At 44.2% G+C, this 20983-nt stretch overlaps 1 protein-coding gene across 2 annotated transcripts in view; it reads right to left on the reverse strand.

The window, feature by feature from the left end:
• Positions 1 to 20983, reverse strand: part of NECAB2 (N-terminal EF-hand calcium binding protein 2) — an 85622-nt gene that overhangs the window by 31695 nt on the left and 32944 nt on the right. For both annotated transcript variants that reach the window (XM_069868707.1, XM_069868708.1), the window contains exon 3: positions 13570 to 13678. In XM_069868707.1, coding sequence (XP_069724808.1) covers positions 13570 to 13678 — 109 coding nt within the window. The remainder of the gene's footprint in view (positions 1 to 13569; positions 13679 to 20983) is intronic.

Here is a 20983-nt window from a genome sequence, read left to right on the forward strand (position 1 = left end):
TCTCTCACTGCCCAAATCAGACAAAAAAGCAACTCAGATATTCACATAGAATCATTTTGGTTGGAAAAGATCTTCTGTGGTTTTAGCATCACCAAAGATTAGGTGATCTTCATAGAATAACCAGGTTGGAAGAGACCCACCGGATCATCGAGTCCAACCATTCCTATCAAACACTAACCCGTGTCCCTCAGCACCTCATCCACCCGTGCCTTAAACCCCTCCAGGGAAGGTGACTCAACCCCCTCCCTGGGCAGCCTCTGCCAGTGCCCAATCACCCTTTCTGTGAAAAATTTTTTTCCTAATGTTCAGCCTGAACCTCCCCTGGCAGAGCTTGAGGCCATTTCCTCTCATCCTGTCCCCTGTCACGTAGAAGAAGAGCCCAGCTCCCTCCTCTCCACAACCTCCTTTCAGGGAGTTGGAGAGAGCAATGAGGTCTCCCCTCAGCCTCCTCTTCTCCAGGCTAAACACCCCCAGCTCTCTCAGCCATTCCTCATAAGGCCTGTTCTCCAGACCCTTCACCATCTTCTAGCATCTCGGGGAAGATCAGCAAAAGACCTTCACCCTCTCTTCCTTCTCCTCCTTGACATGGAAGCCCTTGGGCTTGTGGTTCCCCTGGGGACAGTCACATCCTCAGCAAAGTGCTACAGCCACCGCACAGCTCAGGGTGTAGGGCTTACAAGCAGCCCTGCTCACCAGCATCCTTCCCACCACGCCAGAAGATGCGAGTTCAGCTTGAAGCAGCTTTCATGTCTCAGCAGTAAGTTCTGTACCTCACAAAGGCCGTTCCAGCTCTCATTGCAAAGGAAAAAGAAAATATAAAAACGGATAGTTAGCACTGAATGCTAACTCCTAATTGATTCATCATGACTCTGAATCCCACAGGTGGGCAGCACACTTAGGAAGCAACAAGTCCAAAAAAAAAGCCTGAAACTGCTCCAAAAAAGCTTGTGACATCCAAGTGCAGACGTCCTGCCTGGCAGCATGTTGCAGAGAGGCGGTTGCCATAGCACTCACTGCGAGCAGCAATTAGAGATGTGACGGGAAGATGTCTGCTCTCTAGTCAATGACCCACAATGGAATTGCATTTTCCTTGTAGAAGTAATAAACCTTATAAAAACAATGCAAAGAGGCTAGGAGACTTGCTAAGGAGAATCTCTGAAGTCCAAAACCAGTAGTGCTTGAGGTATGGACACAGCAGCCAACAGGATCTCTGCTCCCCATGACCTCATCTCAGCTGCTGATCTTCTCCTACAGGATTCATCCCCACTCCTCCCAGCAATGCTTCTTACCCTGGCCACAGTTTTCCACCATCCTTGAGGAAAGGCTTTTGGTGTGGCTTTTCCTGGGTTTAGAAAGGGAGAAAATCTTCTGTGATGATGATTCACGCATTTCAGAGGCTTCTGAGAGTGACCCTGCTGGCCCCCATGGATCCTGTGCCCCGTTCCCCTCCCCACACTGTGGGCTGTGCACGAGCGAAATATGATGAGCAAAAGGCTCACGTGCACATTGAGGCTTGATTTAATGATAACGCCTGCCTGCAGCACTATTCCCTCTCTTGCTCACGCAACTGATAAACCCAACGTGGGCACTTTGTCAGGGTGGGAAGAATTAAACACCCCTCAACTGTAATATGCTCTTTTTGCAACACAACTCTCAAGAGTTCGTTTCTTTTCAGGGAATCAATATCTACCATACAGACAGAGACCAATACAACGTAACATGTTATTAGCTTAGTTTCTCATTTTAAAAGATACCTCTCTGCTGCTCTGTTTCAAGGCCAGCTCAGCATCTCAGGCCCTTGGCATACTGAGTGATTCTGCAGTCACTGACATTTATGAAGCACTGGGTCCCACCTAACCCCAGCCTGCCCCGTGCAAGCCTCTGTGCAACCTGATTTCCTACCTATAGCTGCGGGTGCAAGGCAGAAATAGCATGGTGAAGACCCCAAGTACCTCCCCCACATCCTCAAAAGTCACAGGCTGCAAACCATCCCTGATGCAGAGCAGATGCTTTATTTCATCAGCAGTTTCAAGACAACCAAAATACCATTTTCTAGGCTGTGAAATATTTGACAGAACAAAACACTCGTCTTTAATCATCAAGGGCACCAAGAGACGAAATTGAATATGGATAAAAAAGAAACATGTTCTGGATGCTGTTGGAAAACATGCTCTAAGCTCTTGCTAGTTAAAAGAGAAATAAATGTCACTTTAAAAAGGCAGGGGCAATAAACTGGCACCTGCGGAGTATCAGACATTTGTTTGCTCATTCATCAGCAACTGCAACATGGCATTTCAGTCTGTCAGCTGGTGCTAAGCTGCCTTGCTTTGTCACACAGCTCCAGAGCTGGGGTCCGGGTGATGACAAGGAGCCCAGCTCAGCTCTGCCCTTCCTGCCCATCACTTCTATAAATTGACATCAAAAATACAAGATCAAGGTACATTTTTTTTCACCAAGTGCTGAGGTATTGCAATGTCAGGGGCACCATAGTCTTCTGCAACTCAGCTGTGGGCAAGGGCCTTTTTTATCCCCTTCACTGAGAATTTTGAGTGATTAAGGCATGCTCCTCCTGTGTCTCTCTTTGTACCTCGTAAAACCATTTCACAGTCTATTAAAAATAATCGTCCTCTCTCTCTGCTTTATCAGAGGTGGCCAGAACCTCTCAACACTCACTTACAAAAAAAAAAAAACAACAACCTCTGAACAAGACAAAAACACATTAAAATGCCTGTTTACAGTGCAATTGATATCCTGAAAAATATATCAAAGCAGCACACTGATTTGCAAAGTTTAATCCATCAGTTGGTTTCTAGGCATAGTCATCACCTTAAATAAAACAGACGTTTAGTGCAGTACTAAATATTTTCAAGTCTCTGCACGTGCCAAATCCCTAATAAATTGCATCTAAACCCTCATCTTTTCTTTTTTTTTTTATTGATGGATGACTTGATTTTGAAATTATAACTCTGCCCACAATTGCATTGAAGAGAAGAGAGGCAGGTTTAATTACAACCTGCAAGTAACTTAGCTGCTAGGAGAAATGGCACTTCCAAATTCATGAAGTTGCTGTTTATTATGTACTCACTTGGGTCCAGCGAGTACAAACACTGTGTTATATCAGATCTCATCTAATTTATCCCTAAGAGTGCCAGGCAAAACTGGAACTGTAGTTCGTGGAAGGATGGGCTGTGCATGCTAGCGCCAGCACCGAGATGGCACAGGTGATCTGTTTGCTCTCAGGGTATTTTCACCAGCTCTGCTTCAGAAACACAGCATGAATTTTTGAGAAATTTCCATTGTGTTGTATTGAGATAACTGATTCTTTAATTTTGGCACCCTGGTCCCATGCAGAGCCAGTACCTTCAGCCTGCGTCATGGCCCACTTTAAACCGAGCTCTTCAACTTGGGTATGTATTTCATGAACAGTAAGTACAGCAATTGAGTTAACACCACATCAGTTTTGCTGTCAGCCTTGTTCCAATTTATCAGCCTCAAGACAGGTTTTTAAATACCAGCTGTTTGTGATGAAGTTGGACTGCTTTGTAATGTCATCTCTATTACTGGGATAGTTACTGTAACTATTTTGGTTTTGCTTAATAGGGATCCCCTATTTTCAGACAATATATATTTAAAAAAACCCAAAACACCAGGAAGGAAAAAAATTGTTTCAACATATGATGCTCATTTACAAAGTCCTGGCATAGCCCTCTTGTTGTGGAGTGCTCAGTACAGTGTTTTAAAGGCTAAAGGAACAGAAAGTTGTCCAGATGGGCTCCCATTCATAGAATCACCATGTTGGAAAAGACCTCCAAGATCATCGAGTCCAACCATACCTATCTGCCACTAAAATACATCCTTAAGTACCTCCTCTACCTGTCTTTTAAATACCTCTAGGGATGGGGACTCCACTACCTCCCTGGGCAGCTGTTCCAGTGCCTGATGACCCTTTCGCTGAAAATTTTCTCCTAATGTCCAATCTGAACCTCCCCTGGAGCAGCTCAAGGCCATTCCCCCTTGTCTTATCACCTGTCACTTGGGAGAAGAGACCAGCATCCACCTCTCTACAACCTCCTTTCACTACTGTGTCTTTGAACCCACAAATGTTTTTTCTAGCCTGACCAGTTCATTTTCCCAGCTGCTTTCTTAAAAGTCGACATCATCCACAAGCGTGTTAGAGCCTAACCAGCTTTCCACTAGGACTGCTTCAAGCATGCCCTGCAAACCTATGGTGCCACATGCCAAAAACACGAGTGGTGGCATCCTGAGCAGCTACCAGGTACTGCTCACTCACATCCATGCAGGATGAGGTGCTGAGGGACATGGTTTAGTGTTTGATAGCAATGCTTGGGCTCGATGATCCAGTGGGTCTCTTCCAACCTGGTGATTCTATGAGTCTATGATTTCTTCTTCTGCGAGTCGTGATGCGAAGCAGTGAGTGGAGGGGCTCAAATATCCCTGCAGGGAACTCCAGAGCCCTTGCAAAGTCAACATGGCTCTTCACACCCAGCATGACAGGGACAAGAACACAATGGGTGACAAAAAGCAAGAAAGGTGGGAAAGATTTACACGTTCAAAACAGGGGTGGGAAATCACTGCCTGGGTTTTGGAGCACCCCTGTACTGAACCCAAGGCTGCGTTACCCACAGAAGAGCTATTTGTATCTCTTTGACTAAACACACTTCCCCCACCACACCAGGGCCATGATATCCTGGTCCTCCCTGGGCAAGAAAGCCAAGGGATGCTGTGATTTTTCCCCTTCACAGGAACATGTTAATGACACCAACATCTTCCCATGGCTTGCAGCAAAGCTATAACTTCAGTTACTTTTTCACAGAGACAAATTTCCCTCCACTTCTAAGCTCTCTAATTTCCATCAAAAGAAGTAATTTGTGCATATTTTTAACCTCTTGTTGTTTCTTTTAGCTCAATTTTTAAAAGCAAGCTACTAAAGCAAATAAATACTTTTTCCTTTTTTTGGGGAGGTCTCTCAGTATTTTTGCACAAACTGCTAACAGTATGAATCAGACAGAAATAGCCTTTTTTGATAAATGAACATATACATTTTGCCTATTTCTACTTGATATGGAAGCCTGGACTAATCTGATTTTCATTTGTAATCTCTGTAATACAGAGCTGCAAAAGAAACAAGGAAAAACTAATTGTTCAGCGCTTAGATGAATGATTTGCTAATTGCCAGAAGCAAATGGTAAGACATCGAGAACACGAGTTAAAATTAAATCAGCTTCCTCCTCCTTTTAGATCTTGCAGGTATCTCAGCTATCACCAAAGTTGCATGAAGGAGAGGAAGAAACGGTTGGACTCGATGATCCGGTGGGTCTCTTCCAACCTGGTTATTCTGTGATTCTATGATTCTATGATTCTAAATCAGAGCAACAAACAAGCAGGTTTGGATATGTGATACACAACTGGCAGGGGACAAAGTAAAGGAAGAAACCCCTGTACTCTGCTGCCAGTATTTTCGCAGTATCATTGTTTGTCCTATATTCTCTTGTCCTGCCACTGAGAAATGATCTAGAAAACCTCAACCCAAATTCAGTCCCAAGTTTCCTCTGCCTACCAAGCAGCAGCTGCACACTTCTGCTGCTTGATTGTGGTGCCCTATGCACACTTATTCAGAAAAAAACACACAGATAAATTTGTAAGACTGGACCTTAAACCAAAACCTATAACCTCTTTAAATGCCCGCACAACTCAAACACAAGCGGCAGATTAGAATTAAGCATCTTAGTGACTTTCATGTTTTTAATGCAAGATCTTGGTATCTTTCCGTTCCCTAGAAAAGAAAACCTGTGATGCAGAGCAGTCCTGCACAATCCAAAAAACAAGCCACCAAGCTCCACGCCCAGCTAGAAAATTCTGTGTTGTGATACTCCTTCACACTGTTTGCACAGATAAACCCTCCCCAATCCTCATCCTCCGCAGTAAACACCAGCCTGCTACTCCTAGCTCAAATGCGCCTTGCTGCCAGATCAAACAGGCTCCCTCCAGGGACCCTGCAGAGAGGCTGCCTAGGAAAACACCTGGGAAATATGATTAGAAATAGAAAAATGTTCTCAAATGTTTGTTCAGACAAGTTTCTGGGCAGTATTTCCAGCTTCATGTTTCTCCCAATGACCTTCCCAGCAAGTGATTTGGTTTAAAAGCCCCTTTTCTTTGGTGAGCCTGAGATGTTTTGCGGCTCTATCTGCTTGCAGCTGCTGAGCACTGGCTTTGGCACTAAATATTTCTTCACTTAAAAGTAGAGCACAGTATAGTTAAAGTGACATGTCGGCACAGAGAAAAATAAGCTAAGACTCAGAAAACATCTTCCTCATAAACAGAAAGAACAAAATCCACCAAATGCCCACGCTGCTCTCAAGAGCCAGGAATTATAGCCAGACATACAAATTTTGTGCAATCATTTTGTCCCTTTCAGATGAGACAAGAACTGTCTCTTGAATCAGTTAATCAAAATCTCAGCTGATGATACCATCCGCAGTTTGTTTCCCAGAGAACTAACGGAGAACATTCAGTATTCGAAAATTAAGTTCATTTCAATGGGCACATCCATCTCCATAGTGTGGACTTCGGCTCCCAGACGTATCCGGCAACCCTGCTGAATCAGGTTTGCAAAGCAAATAGCCAAGATTAAGGAGGGGGAGAAAATTACTCCATCATAATCATCGTTGTTCCTTGCCTAAGACGTGGAAGTACTTTCTGTTCATGTTTGAGAGGACTGGACAGCAGAAGCCTGGAAAAAAACTTGGACAGCAGGAGCTAAAGCCCACAATGGACTCTACCAAATGGAGTCTTACCACATCACAGGACACTAGACCTGAAGCAGGTTGTGGGAAGGCAAAGCAACTCAGAGGATAGGCCAGGGGTGACTGTGGTATCCAAAGAGAGTGGTAACAACGCATCTTGGAAAATAATTACTGAAGCAGAAGAATAGCAGGCTGCTGCATAAGCAAAGGTACTGAAGTTGTCCAGACCTGGAAAAAGGCACTGTGTGGGAAGGTAGATGTTCAGAACCGTATGACCACTTGTGGTGGTGTGAAGCTCAGTTTCTGCCCAGATTATCAGCTAGAGAACAATGTGTAGCTTTAGCTCGCACACATCAACCTTCCTTACAAGCTGTTCACTGCAAGCAGGTTGCTTGGGCACAGGCTTTGAGCATCTTTGCCTTGGTCTCTGACCCCATCAGAATCCTGCATTGTTCTTACACAACACCAAACTCATTTTCAGAGCTCAGAGTACCACTGAGTCAGAGCCCTATTGACACATCTCCTTTGGCTCCTGTTGTGGGGAGAAGCATCAGTCCAGAGCCCCAACTACACCAGCAGCACCTTGCCAGCACCTCCTCCTACTCTTCGGATGCTGCATTAATCTCTGTAGTCACAGGCACTGAGTGTTTGCAGAGCGTCTAACATAAATCAGTTTTATTCTCTGGGTATCTATGCAAGAAAAGCAGCAGAGAGGCAAAATTCATCTGTGCAAGCTATCAGCCCGATGTTGAGAGCTTCTGACCCCACAAATGCCCCTGTTTGCAGAGGGCAGAAATCAGACAAGAGCTGGGGGAATACTTCCCAGCTGGGTTAGAGGAATAACGAGGAGGGCAGGAGCAGCATATGCTGCATGCTCCCTCCTTCTCCTTAGAGGCCTCACACTGATGCTCTGCATGAAACACACACTGCAACTGGCAAGTCATAAACACAGGAGACGGCTCACTCCTGCTCGTATCCCTCCTTATTTCTAACACAATCTTAACAGCTTCTCCTGCACAATTAACAGCCAGTGAAACACAGACTTGTCCCTCCTCATTTGCTCTGCTTCCATCAACATTAAGCAAGCGACGCTTGCAGCCTGGCCCTGAGGACCCGCTGTCCCACTGTCCCAGCCCGGGACTGAGCCCATCTCAGCCAGCTTCGCTTTGCCAGGCAGCGGGTTGCCCCCACCAACAGCTCCGCTTGGGATCGTTTAAACACCCACGCAGTGCCAGGTACTCCCCATCTCCCTGCAAAGGCTCCCACCTCGCTGAATCCACCACTGGAAGCAGTGTGGCTGTGCCGGCACAGTGATCTCTGGGCTGACACACTCCACTTTGCAGCACGACTAAATTAGTGCAGGCAGAGAAGTTCATCAGCATCACTGCTTGCTTCAGAGCAGCTCTGCACAGCCGTGACCCTATTAGCTCTGGGGCGAAACACAGCACTCGAGTTGGTAGCTGCCCTAACTGTACCCGGCTACAAGCTCCACCAGGGGAGGTTCAGGCTGAACATTAGGAAAAAATTTTTCACAGAAAGGGTCATTGGGCACTGACAGAGGCTGCCCAGGGAGGTGGTAGAGTCACCTTCCCTGGAGGTGTTTAAGGGACGGGTGGATGAGGTGCTGAGGGACATGGTTTAGTGATTGATGGGAATGGTTGGACTTAATGATCCGGTGGGTCTTTTCCAACCCGGTGATTCTATGATTCCATGATCCCTGCACCCCAAAGCAACCCCAAATTAATCTGATTGATAATACAGCTCCCTGTGGTATGAGCAGCTGAGAGGTCACGGGAGGAAGGTGGATCCATGTTTCCAAGAAGTGTGATGTTCAGTATCCAAAAATTCACGTTCTCCCATCCATCACCCCGCTGGAGTACAGCCCCACGTAACCACCGTGAAGGGCAGGAGGCAGCACGCTGCTGGCAGTGGTACAGGCTGGAAAACCCAATTGTCTTCAGTCCTGCGTTTGACACAATCCTCCAGCAATAGTGACAGTTTGGGGAAGCTGTGAAGGGCTTCTGAGAAGAGATACCACTTCTGTTAATTATCCTGCATGCACGCTCCAACCTTTTCTAGTGTTTGCCACTGGAGAGAAGAGCTCATTTGGAGATACAGGGGAAAAAAAATAAAGCAATTAAAAGAAAAGCTATAAGCCTAGCAAAGAGATAATAAACGACAGAGCAGCAGAATGCTAATGCCATGTTCTTGGCTCCTTGTGAATGGACCTGTACAGCTCACTGGATAAGTCCTGCTCCAGCGAGCAGATCAGTCCCCAAAGAATTGTCCTCTGCCGCTATGAAAAATGTACAAGATAGAAAAAGAATTTTTAAAATCCTCTGCCAGGACTAAATTAGTTTGGTCAACAGCCATGTCTGATCTGCCCCTGCTTTCTCAAAGACTAAGAGATGCTCCTTCCTTCCGAGGGGAGGCAGAGCGAGTGTAAGCACTGGCCCGGGCAGCTGGAAGAAGGTGGGAACTATGGGTCAGACAAAGCAAGTTTTGTCTAGAAGCAAGGTTCTATGTGGTCATTTGTGACCCTAAAACTGTTTTACTTTCCATTTGCAATGACTTTTTCATCTTAAACACGATACACATTGTAAGAAAACATAAGGTAGATAAATCTGCAAATAAACAGGATTTCCCAGGTGAAAACAAGTCTAGTATTTATAAAGCCTGAATAGCAACTAGATTTCCAAGTGTATAATTATATCTAGTAGTTTATAAACCCTATGTGCAATTCTAGTACAATACGTACATTAACAATTATCATTACCTTCACTGTTAAATCTTTAGGACTTACCTGTATAATCTTCCTCGTTCTCGCAACTCCCAGTGAAACCTCCTGAAATAGCAGCTAAATGCCAGCTATGAAAACCCCTAGAAAGGTCTTAGTTTTACCTCCTGCTCCAGCTGGGAGGAGGAAAGGAAGGCAGCCAGTGTGGAGCAACAGAAGAGAATATGCCTGATCTTGATCATCGTGCTTAAGCAACAGCAGGTTTATAAATATAATTTTGCCAAAAAAAGATTGAGATACGTGACATGTTTTGCACTTTCCTGCTGCCAGATGAAATAACACACGTTGATGGGACTCACAGCACCGTCCTTGCACCATGGATGGCAGGTTCTCCTATGGAGACCCCTGGTAATAAAGCCCAAATTCAGATGTCTGGAGACCATGCCCACCACAACACGGTATTAACCTCCTAAAGCCCCATCTCAGGCAGTCAGAAAGAAAGAAAGAGCCTCATTAACGCCCCTGGGCTATTCTGGGTTATCTTATTTCAGTTCAATATTCTCCTAACTGCATCTTGCAGGCAATAAGTTGTTTCACTGGGGGACTGTGAGCCCAAGACAGAGGTATGAACCTGTCCCAACTGCAGCACATCACGACTGACTCCCCATGGCAGAACAGCTACTCCTGCATCCATAACCAATTTTACCTGCCCAACCTTTCTCCTTTCCACATCCTCCCCCACAAAGCAAGTGAAGAAACCGGTAAAGCAGTTCCCTGCTCCTAAAAATACTTCAGGAAATTGAATCAATATTTTCTAATTTGGCTGGAAGCAGCAATTACTAATAATCAGCAGGAACATGATTTTCTTCATTTTCTACTCTAGCTGTAATGTAATTTCAATCGCAAACTTTGTTTTGCACGCTAAACAAACACGATGGGTAGTATGAGAAAAATAGAAAGATAAAACAGAATATAAAAGAACAGCTTTAAAAATAAATAACCTTCTATCAAATAGCAAATAATTGTCATTCAAACAGACTTTTGGAAAGACAAAGTTAATATCGTTCCTATATTCCCCTGTAAAATGGAAAACTGGAAGTTCTGTCCCACTCCTCTGGCTCGGCGACAGCAGCACTCAAAATTGCATCCCTAGTGCTTGGGCAGGCAGCAGGCTGGAGGCAGCAGCCTTCCTCCTCAGACCCATTGATTTACTGTACAGAGAATAAAAGACGGGGCGAGGTGAGGAGCACACACACAACTCCAAGGACTGTACTAGATGCAAGGCTGCAGTCGATCAAGCCACTCGTTTCACATGAACAGCACTTTTGCACAAGAAAGCCTAGCTCAGAAATAGGTTTTCTGAAACAGAGAGAGCTCTTGCAGACAAAAAAAATGAGGAATATTTTCTTACTCCAACTTGATAAATTTGCTGTAGGTTTCTATGCTTTTCAAATCAGTAAGCAAGTGCCAAATTCATGCAAGGATTTAACTTGGAAGGGTGACCAACTCATTGCTTTTTCTTTCAGCCAAGACCAGCAGATGCCACACTGCTCTGTGTGAGTATCAGTCCCTAATGGGTATTAATGATTATATCAAGCCAGCTTGGCAAAAGGAAACTACTACTGAATTGTGGTAACTTTTGCCACGCTCAGGAGCTGCTCAGTAAGACCCCGCTTGCCACTGTAACATGTACCTTTAGATATGGCACATTTTCTCTCTGTCCAGTTTAGAAGATGTCTCTTCCTAAGGCTCAGAGCAAGCTGCAGATTCTCAGCGATCCACAAAAATAAATGGACTGCAATCCAATTTCCCATTTCAAGGTAGCCAGAAGAAGCATCCACACACTAGCCCCACACACCTCCATTTATGCATCAGTTGCCTGCACACTTTCAAAGGCCAAAGGAAATTTGAAAAGCTCGGGCCATGCTATAAATTGTTTCAGCAGAGAGGCAGGTGAGCACCCAGGTCACAGAGCCTATAGAGAGCCCATCAGGGATCATCACCTGGAGCTGAATAAATAGACCCACAAAGCATTAGGCACCACCTTGTGTCTGTCGAAGAGGAATCATTTGGGGGGATGGATCATTCTCAGCTAATTTCAGCAACAAGATGATTTAAATTCCTTTCATTAATTATTTGGTGAATAGTACATACCTAGCTGGTCTTTGGCATTTTTGATCTGGGAATAAACTTTGGGAAGTACATGTATTGGAAAGACAGGATTTTTGAAAAACCTGACATTTACTTTATTTTCAGAAACATCTTCAGCAGCAGCGCCTGTACCAGGTTGATGACTTGTACATCTGTTGCTTTGGTGCCAGCCTACTCTAAAGCAATCACTGCTTTCTAGGGGATATATTGGATGGGTGGCAAAGCATGCACCACTCACAGGCAAGCCTCCATCTACCTGCTGCCAGAAGGCTTTATAATTAACTAGACTATTATTTTTTTAAGCACTTACCGCAAGACTTCTCATTTGAAACAGGATTCTCTTTTCATCTGCTTTTGAACAGATTTTTTTCTCTCCAGAGGAATAAGAGTCACGCTGGAATATGACTCAAAGATGGCTTTCGTTTGTATTTCCAAACAGCCTAAACCATTCAGGCTTTTGAAGATGGGTTTCTCTTGGAAGGAGAAAACCCACCAGAGGGCTGTGTCCTTTGTGCCGGTGCCCAGTGCCATCGCTAGCTGGCTTCCACTAGTGCCCCTCGTGCTGATCCCACACACCACTGGTGCCAGACACTCTTCAAGGGCCTCACAAATAATTCAGACTCCACCAAAGGCAAAGGGCACTCAGAGGGGGACACTGAGGGAGAGATGGCAGACAAGCAGAAGGGCTGCTAATGAGTTTGTCGCCTTGATTTGATAGGTTGGCACAGCCTATAAAAGTTTGATTCTCAGTGAGAGCAGTTAGGTGCAATATTTAGGGTCAACGTTTGATGCAAGATAAAACTACGGCTGAGAGAGCTGGGGTTGCTTAGCCTGGAGAAGAGGAGGCTGAGGGGAGACCTCATTGCTCTCTCCAACTACCTGAAAGGAGGTTGTGGAGAGGAGGGAGCTGGGCTCTTCTCCCAAGTGACAGGGGACAGGACGAGAGGGAATGGCCTCAAGCTCCACCAGGGGAGGTTCAGGCTGGACATCAGGAAAAAATTTTACAAGGAAAGGATCATTGGGCACTGGAACAGCTGCCCAGGGAGGTGGTTGAGTCACCTTCCCTGGAGGTGTTTAAGGGACGGGTGGATGAGGTGCCGAGGGACATGGTTTAGTGTTTGATAGGAATGGTTGGACTCGATGATCTGATGGGTCTTTTCCAACCTGATGATTCTATGATTCTAAAGCACATGTAGAGCTCTCCTCTGCCATCATTTTTCCTTGCTGCTGTAATGCAGAGTGCAGTGCTGCTCATGGATCTGTCCACTTGCCTTTGCTGCCTTGCATGGACAGAAATGCAGCTACATCGGGCTGCTTGGATCAGAGCAGAGGCAAAGCATCTGCAACAGCAGCTGCAGGGTTTAGACTGGCTTCCCGGGCAACCCAAACCCACCTTAAAGAGAAAGAGGCTTGTTTCTATTAATGCTAGAGCGATCACTGCAACAGGGGATATTTTGGACAGGATGCAAAGCACACGTGGTCCAAGTGCAGAGGATACAGAAACATCACAAAGAGAAAAGACCACAAATCATTCCAGTTTGCTGCATGTAAAACAGCTGGATACGACAATGCTTACAGAGATGCACACTGTTACCTTTTATAGCACAGCAAAGCTTTTAGATAAAGTGGGAAAGCTGAAGAGCCCTTTAAAAGCTCTCATGAGTAAACCTAAGCATTATTTCAGTTGTTGTAAAGATCAGGTTGTACTAAAGAAAATTACCTGAATATAACACCAAGACAAGAGAAGTCACAGTGGCCATCACGATGAGGCAAACCAAGCAGAAATGGAGATTTTGCAGATTTTTGCAAAGCAAGTTGCACCCTCACAGCCTCTGTGGTGCTTAGTTCTCTAGAGTAGCCATGCCCCTGCACACCAACACCACAACCCATAATTTCTGTGTAGCACAGGGAACTTACTTGGTGTTGTCTGAGTCAATGGTATGAAAGAGCTTCTCGAGTTCTTCTTCATTGAGTGTCCCATCAGAAAAAAAGGCCTGGAACTCCTCCAGGGACAGCTTCCCATCATCTGCAAACAATAACACAGCCACCATTAGGGACCAAACCATACGAGGGGCATGACGACCAAAAATCAAGCGTTTAAAGATTGAGATCAAAAATTATCTCCAGAACTGGCTCCACAACCAATGCAGGGTTTACAGGCCACAGAGAGGGACCTGGAAACTGTGGCAGCACCAGAGCCAGATGAATCTTCATTGCTTCTGAGTATGCATGCACTGGCCATTAGCAACTAATTACACTGTTAACCCAAAGCCTGCAAGCTACATCCTAAAACTGAATTACATTTAAGAAACTATGGAGCGTTTTGTCTACCATATGTCCAAATGATGCAGGATGTTCATTAAGGAATGCATAACAGATAGGCAAAAACCCAGGAATGGAATTAATACCAGACCAACCCGTATCCTTTGCCATCTCCATCCAGCTGCATCTTGTCCAATACAGTGCACCTCCCAGTTCTAGCCAGAAACTCAAAATGCAGCTGTCAAGCATAACGAGACATCTTGCTTCAGTTGTCAACTGTTTAAACACACAAGGACTGTGTCACCTTAATGTTGTGCTTTTACTTCTGAAGGGACCTGATGACGCACGGAATCCATCTGCCCGGCCAGACAGGCTACAGCTTGCTGGGTGTCTTTTGTCAAAGCTATCAGCGTGTGAAGGAGTCACAAGACAGAGGTTTAATAATGCTCTCCAGGACACTCGATGATCCTTGGTGTGTCCCTCCCAGCTCAGGATGCTCTATGGTTCCATGACCTAGAGAAGGACTTGTTGAAATTTCACCAGTAAGGTCAAAGCTCATTCTTGGACATTTATTTTGATACCAGCACAGGCACTTCAGCAGCTTCACCTCCAGCTGCACAAAGTGGCTGGCCCTGCAGATAGTCAGTGCTTGGGGGAAAGAGTCTCTGATCTCAACTCAGAGATTGAAAAACAACATCCAGACTTGAAAATCTGGCTGTACATCACATATTTTTTTTATGTTGGCCCCAGCATTAATTTAACACTGGCGTACTACAGCCTACTTAAATGACCAAGAAAGGCAAAAAAGTATCAAGCCATATGCAAGGAGATATAAGAAGGACTTTTTGCAACTTTTGCTGATAAGGTGACGAGGGCTTGTGCCTAAATATTAAAACTGGAGCCTTCCTCTGTGTGCTCTGGACAGGTACAGAGCATCTTTAAAGCCTCAGCTGGAAGCGAGAAAGTCTGAAGAAAGTTCCAGTGAAGTAATTCAACAATAAAGCAATGGAAGAGAGACAAAAGAAACTTTAACGAAACTTTCATTTACTCTGGTGTGCAGCAGTGCCTAAGGGGGAATAACTACCCCAGTCATGTACAATTTAGTCTCGCCATTCATATCCACAGAAGATTCATAGAGTGGAAATGCTGCCTACTTTGCTGTAGGAGAATGTATCATACATTATTTAATCAAATCAATTATAAACCCTGTTGCTTCTCTTTCAGGAAATTGTGCTAGAGGACAAAATTAGCCAACCAACCACATGCACGTCAATATTTCTTCCCCAAACTAAATAAGTCCTCTGCTCCTAAAACATACCTGCACTGCCAAATGCTAACCCAGTTTCCATTGCCCGACACAGACAAATTTAGACCAGTCATATATTGAGTCCAAGATGCTTATTTAATTGGCCATTATGAAAGGAACACAGCAGGGGAACAAAATCTACAGCACCACTGTGTATCATTTTCAGCGCATTGCGATGGCTATAGAGAGCGCCCAGCTGCCTGTATTGTTTTCTGTGTTCCTCCCCGCAAAGACGACCTCTTTGCAGCAGGCAGGGTGCAGAATACCAATGCCCAGCTCAGAGGACGAGTCCCAGATTTGCTGCCTCTTCCCGATCACAGAAAACTAAAGCATCTGAACTTCAGCGAGTACCTATGGCTTGAAGCAACCCATCAGTGTCACCTGGAGGCTAACCCACTCTTTTGCTGAAGGAGATGAAAAGGTTGTGCACCCCAGCCACACCATCCATCTCCACTTCTGCACATTGCACAATCAGGTGAGAAGCTTCACCCACAGTGCTCCTATTTAAGCAGTATCCTAGCCACGGTCAAGGTTTGATTTCTTCTGATCCTGACTGGCAATGAATATATGCCTTCAAGCATTAAGATCGAAAGGATAACAGCATTTCTATCCCATGAGGGCTAAGCAGTTCTTTATTGTAGGGAACAATTCCTGCAATTCTTACATCAGTGTTTGTTCGCTTCAAAATTGTCCTTCCACGCAGAGAGCAGGCAGAATTTAAATCCCAGGAAAGTCACATAAATCAGCTTCCAGGGAAAGAGAAACTGTAAAATCAAGTTATTGTTTTTCAGTAAAGTACTTTAATCCAAATTTCCTCTTCATTCACCTCCAAAAGACACAAAGAAGTTTAAAAAAGCTTAAAGGAAAGCTTAAGGAAACATCTTTATCCTTTACCTATTTTATATCTTATAACTTGCCTCTTTCATTTCACTCTTACATTTTTTTTTTCCCAGTAACGTGTGCCAGGATGCATTTTTGCAGCAGATTCTGAAATGACAGCATTTAAAATCTGTGCCAGAACACTGCTCTGACTCCTGTCTCACAGCCTCTGGAGTTGCAGGTGAGAACAGGGACACAGGTACCAACATGATTAACATTTTTATTAGCATTTAACAGCACAAAGCAATACATAATGGGCAAAAGATCTAGAAGAAGGAGAAGGTGATTGCGAATTTTATTTCATTTTTGTTGTTTGAAGACCCCATAGAACTCTTTAGTCCAGGAATTTGAATAAAAGTACAAATTTTATCTGTAAAAAGTGCTCCAGACTTTTGTCCCCCAACAAATAACACCACAAAGTATTAGTCAGCTTAAAGCTGGTGACTGTTTAATACAAGGTGGAATACTTGTCTGTAAACATACAAAGCAAAAGCCTTCCAGAGTAACAAGTTAATCCTAGAGGTGCGTATCTATAATTGTGAAACAGCCTGAAAGCCACAGGCTGCTGGAGCCCAGCAGGCAAGGAAAGCCCTGGGGAACTCAGGAGATTAGAGGAAGCAGATTGGGACGGGATTTAGCAGTTAAAAATAAACAGGTAGAAAAGTCTGAGCAGGGAGGATTGACCACAACACTATTGATACCAGGTCTACCTGCCAGCAGGTGCTGTGATAAGAGCTGACGGAGATGCTGTGCTCCAGGAGCAGCCTTATCAGGAAAGTCACAGAAAGCTAGTTTTTTTTGAAAGCAGAAGTGGCTGCACTCACCACAAAACTGATAAGACTTCCAGAAACATACTTTTAGCTGAAAGCTCCTGAGTGAGAGAGATACAAGTTCTCCAAATGAACTGTCAGGTGTCGTACCAGAGTGGCAGCATCAATCGTATGGTTCCACCTCACCTATGCCCTGCCCTATAGGAGCTCATCTGGGGACACTTCAGTCCTAGGTAGCTACTTTTGATAGGAAGGATAAAAGGAAAATTGAGATTCCACACCAAATCTCACTAAACAAAATAAAGTTTCCATCATCTTTTAAGATCTAGAGAAATCTTTGTGCATTTTTCATATGGACAAGCACATTAAGGACAGGCAATCTACTTCCACCTACTCATCTCCCTCCCTCTAAAAACTGTAACTGAAAGTCAACACCTAAGCTGGAAAGGAGGACAAATGTCACCAACTAGAAATCACTTATATCAGCGCTGATCATCTGAGAAAAGAGATAATCAGGCCGTAGCTATTCTGTCTTTGTTTCTTCCTGAGAGAGCAATCTTCATTTTACTCTGGCCCTTCACAATAATTCAATCACAGGCAAAGTCCAAAGTAGATTACTGACCAAACAGAGTTAAAGCTAACCAAAGAGAGAAGGATATAACAGAGAACACCAGATAGCCTTCACTTGGACTTTATTATTGCTCCATTTGCCATTGTGAAAATCTGAAGAGTCTAGAGGAGGCTTTTGTGCCTTCTAACTCGCACAATCAGGCAGTTCTCACCCATTAAGGCAGTGGGGGGGAATCAAACTAAGATAATAAATCATCCAAAATATAGGAAATCTGATGGCTGAGTTTTTGGAAATTCACTCAGGGATACAAATGACTTAAAGCATCTAAAAAATAAGATCGCTATTCTGAGCCTGAGTTTGCTAAATCCATTTTCAATTACATCAGATTGAGACTGCTCATATATTTTCTAGCTGTGTTATGAATATATTTCATTACTTATTTTTATTACTCTCTGTGTTCTAAAATGCTTTAAGCCCCACTTAATGTGCAAGTGCCAGCAAAGCTATGGGTAAGAAAACTGGATTTTATTGTAGCCTGTGAATAAAAATTATGGCTGTGTTTTTTCTTCTTTCTGAGGAGAGCATGTGCAGATACATGAGGCACCAAGAACATAGACTGATCTCTACCCTGAGCCCTTCATCTAGTCCCCTTGGAATTCCACAGGAACAGCTTTGTTCCTTTAAGTTAAGCTGGATATAGACTTATGGTTTCAGTCTTGAGCTGTCAGGTAAAACTACCCCCAGATCCACAGACCTGATTTGTGATGGATCTGAAAGACGCAGATTGGACACTAAATGTGAGATCTCAAAATATCCCTTTTAGCAGTGTTTTTAAGCTGCAAAAGCTGCCTCAAAAGTTGTGTGTTCTTCATGACCAGGCGGCTGCACCTGTCTTGGGATTTCTCCTGTGCCACAGGAGCTCTGGGTGGGAAGCACAGCTCACATTTTGGTGGCTCCTTATGAGGTCGGTGCCATTACCACTGGAGCCCAGGAAAATGTCTTAGCTAATGAGATGTAACACATTGTTAAAAGGCAATTACTAGAATTATACTAATTTTCCAGTGAAAGGAATTTATGAAAATACCTTTCTTTTCAAAGTTAACCAATGTATGGCCGAAAGTTTTCTACAAAGGCTGATACCACAAAAAGTGATCCATGCAGATAACCTAAGACCTTTCCATTGCAACTGATAATCTCTGATACACTCCTCTGCATTTCCTACCGCTGACTAGGACTGTTGATGGGACCAATTTGTTGATGCTGGCATGGGAGTGCAAAGGCTGGCACAGAAGAAGATAGAGTTTCCCATACAAAGCCAAGGCTTGAACTTCATGAGCTGGAGGTTTGCTTACTTAACTCATTGGAAAACACTCAATAAATGCATTTTTTTCTTACCACTGACACAGTTTCAGGCTATTGTCTCCTATCTTCTGACACAGACCTCACCATAGCTCCCACAAGTATAATCCACTGTGCTCCTTGCTCTGGGGCAGGCTGTGCACGTGCTCCAGAGCCCAGTGGCTAATGCCACATGCAGCTCTACTTTCAGCATCATCATTTTCCTTTTGCCATGTATTAATATAAACCTTTGGGATTTTTATCTTCCTGGGACTTCTCACCTTCCTATGCTCAGGTGAGGTTTTAGAGAAACATAAATTGCATGTAGCAGATAAAGAACGCCCCTAAGAAGTCAGCCAATCCCTCCCTCTGGTCATATAGCTCAGCTCTTCTTTGGTAATATCTCTCTGTATCAAAGCATGGAGCTCATCAAACAAAATATTTACTCAGTTTGGATCCTTTCTTTTCTTCTCTGCAGCAGATGATGCAGTTTTGTGGTACAACTAGAACCAGTGCATATTCAAAATCTTTCACAGGCACCAATATAGCAGGACTGAGGCTTCTTTTTGTGCCAGGGTTAGAATCATAGAATGATTTGTGTTGGAAGAGACCTTAAAGCCCACCCAGTTCCAACTCCCCTCCCATGGGCAGGGACATCTCCCACTGGATCAGGTTGATCAAAGCTCCATCCAATCCTGAACACCTCCAGGGATGGAGCAGCCACCACTTCTCTGGGTTAATTTTAAAGTTACTTTCATTTCAAAATGATCACATCAATCCGCATATGATGTCAAGGAATGACTTAAAGCCTGGTTCTTGTCTAGGATGATGAGTACACGTGTCAAGCAGAGGATGGCTGGCAATCTTCCCTGCAGGACTTGACCTGAGGAAAAGAGGGGATTTCCATCGTAGGCAGAAAACTGCACCTCATTTTTCACCAGAAAAGTCCATTCACATACCAGAATTTTCCCTGAGTTGCTCAGCTTTTATCATCAAAACAAGCCTTTTGTCATCCTAGAATTAAAAGTAATTTTGAAATTATTTTTAATAGCAGCTATAGATAGATAGCAAATGTAGGCCGGTAGGCAGGGAGATGTGCAGGAGTGACAGAGCACATTTTCTCCCGTTGTCTTTTGTGAAGATTCTACTTTTTTCCAGTTTCCCAGATAATCCTCGCTGTAATGAGATGATTTAATTTCTTTTTTTTTCTGCACTCACCTAACACATTGACTTTGGATGTTTTGTCACAGCTATTTAGGAATGTCTTCCAAAGAAATTCCCAATTCTTTACAAATCACGTGCTGGGAACAGACTTCCCAAGGGTGCACATAGCTTGGCCAGGTTCAAGACAATTCATAGAATCATAGAAAAAGGTCCCTTCCAACCCAAACTAATGCCCACCCAGTTCTAACCCCCTGTGATGGGCAGGGACACCTCCCGCTAGATCAGGTTGCTCAAAGCCCAATCCAACCTGAGCTTGTTCACCTCCAGCGATGGGGCAGCCACAGCTTCCCTGGACAACCTGTTCCAGTGCCTCAGCACTCTCATCGTGGTATTAGATGCTTAATAGACGTTCTAACAAACCCTACCCACACATTCATAAAAGGATTCAGATAGAGATGCCAGCAGTCCACAAAGTTTTCTTAATCCACCATCTGCCTATGGAAAACAGGAGAGAACCTGTTTCAGTCTTCCTCTTGCTAATTAGATTTCTTTTCTTACAATCTAAAAGGAAAATCAATGTCAGCTGCTGATTTCAACGCATTTGCTTCAAAACTGCAGTGGCACAAGAAAATACTGAGTCAGCCCCTCCATGTGCTGCTGCTCCATAATAATTGATGAAAACCACAGGTGATGATGCCCTGGGATATTTTTTACACGAACATGTTGGTCTAGCTCGAGGCAAACTAATGGGAAAATATTTGGGAAAAGAAACCATAGCTTGCAGTAAGCAACCTCCTGGTAAATATGTGTTGAGAGGAAATACCCAAACTCTCAATGCCTGTATTTGGGCTCCTACCTGGGCACCTGAGAAGGGCTAGCAGGGAGGCAGCCCAAATGGATGCGCACCAAGGGTATTTACTGGTCCGTGCAGTAGCACACAGGAGACCTCAGGGCTCCTCTGGGCTAAACACCATAAAGATGTTATATATAGTAAATATAAAGAGTTTGGTGAAATCTCTAAACTAAGGGAATGTAAATTTA

Source organism: Phaenicophaeus curvirostris, chromosome 14 (assembly GCF_032191515.1).
Source record: "Phaenicophaeus curvirostris isolate KB17595 chromosome 14, BPBGC_Pcur_1.0, whole genome shotgun sequence".
Taxonomy (NCBI): domain Eukaryota; kingdom Metazoa; phylum Chordata; class Aves; order Cuculiformes; family Cuculidae; genus Phaenicophaeus; species Phaenicophaeus curvirostris.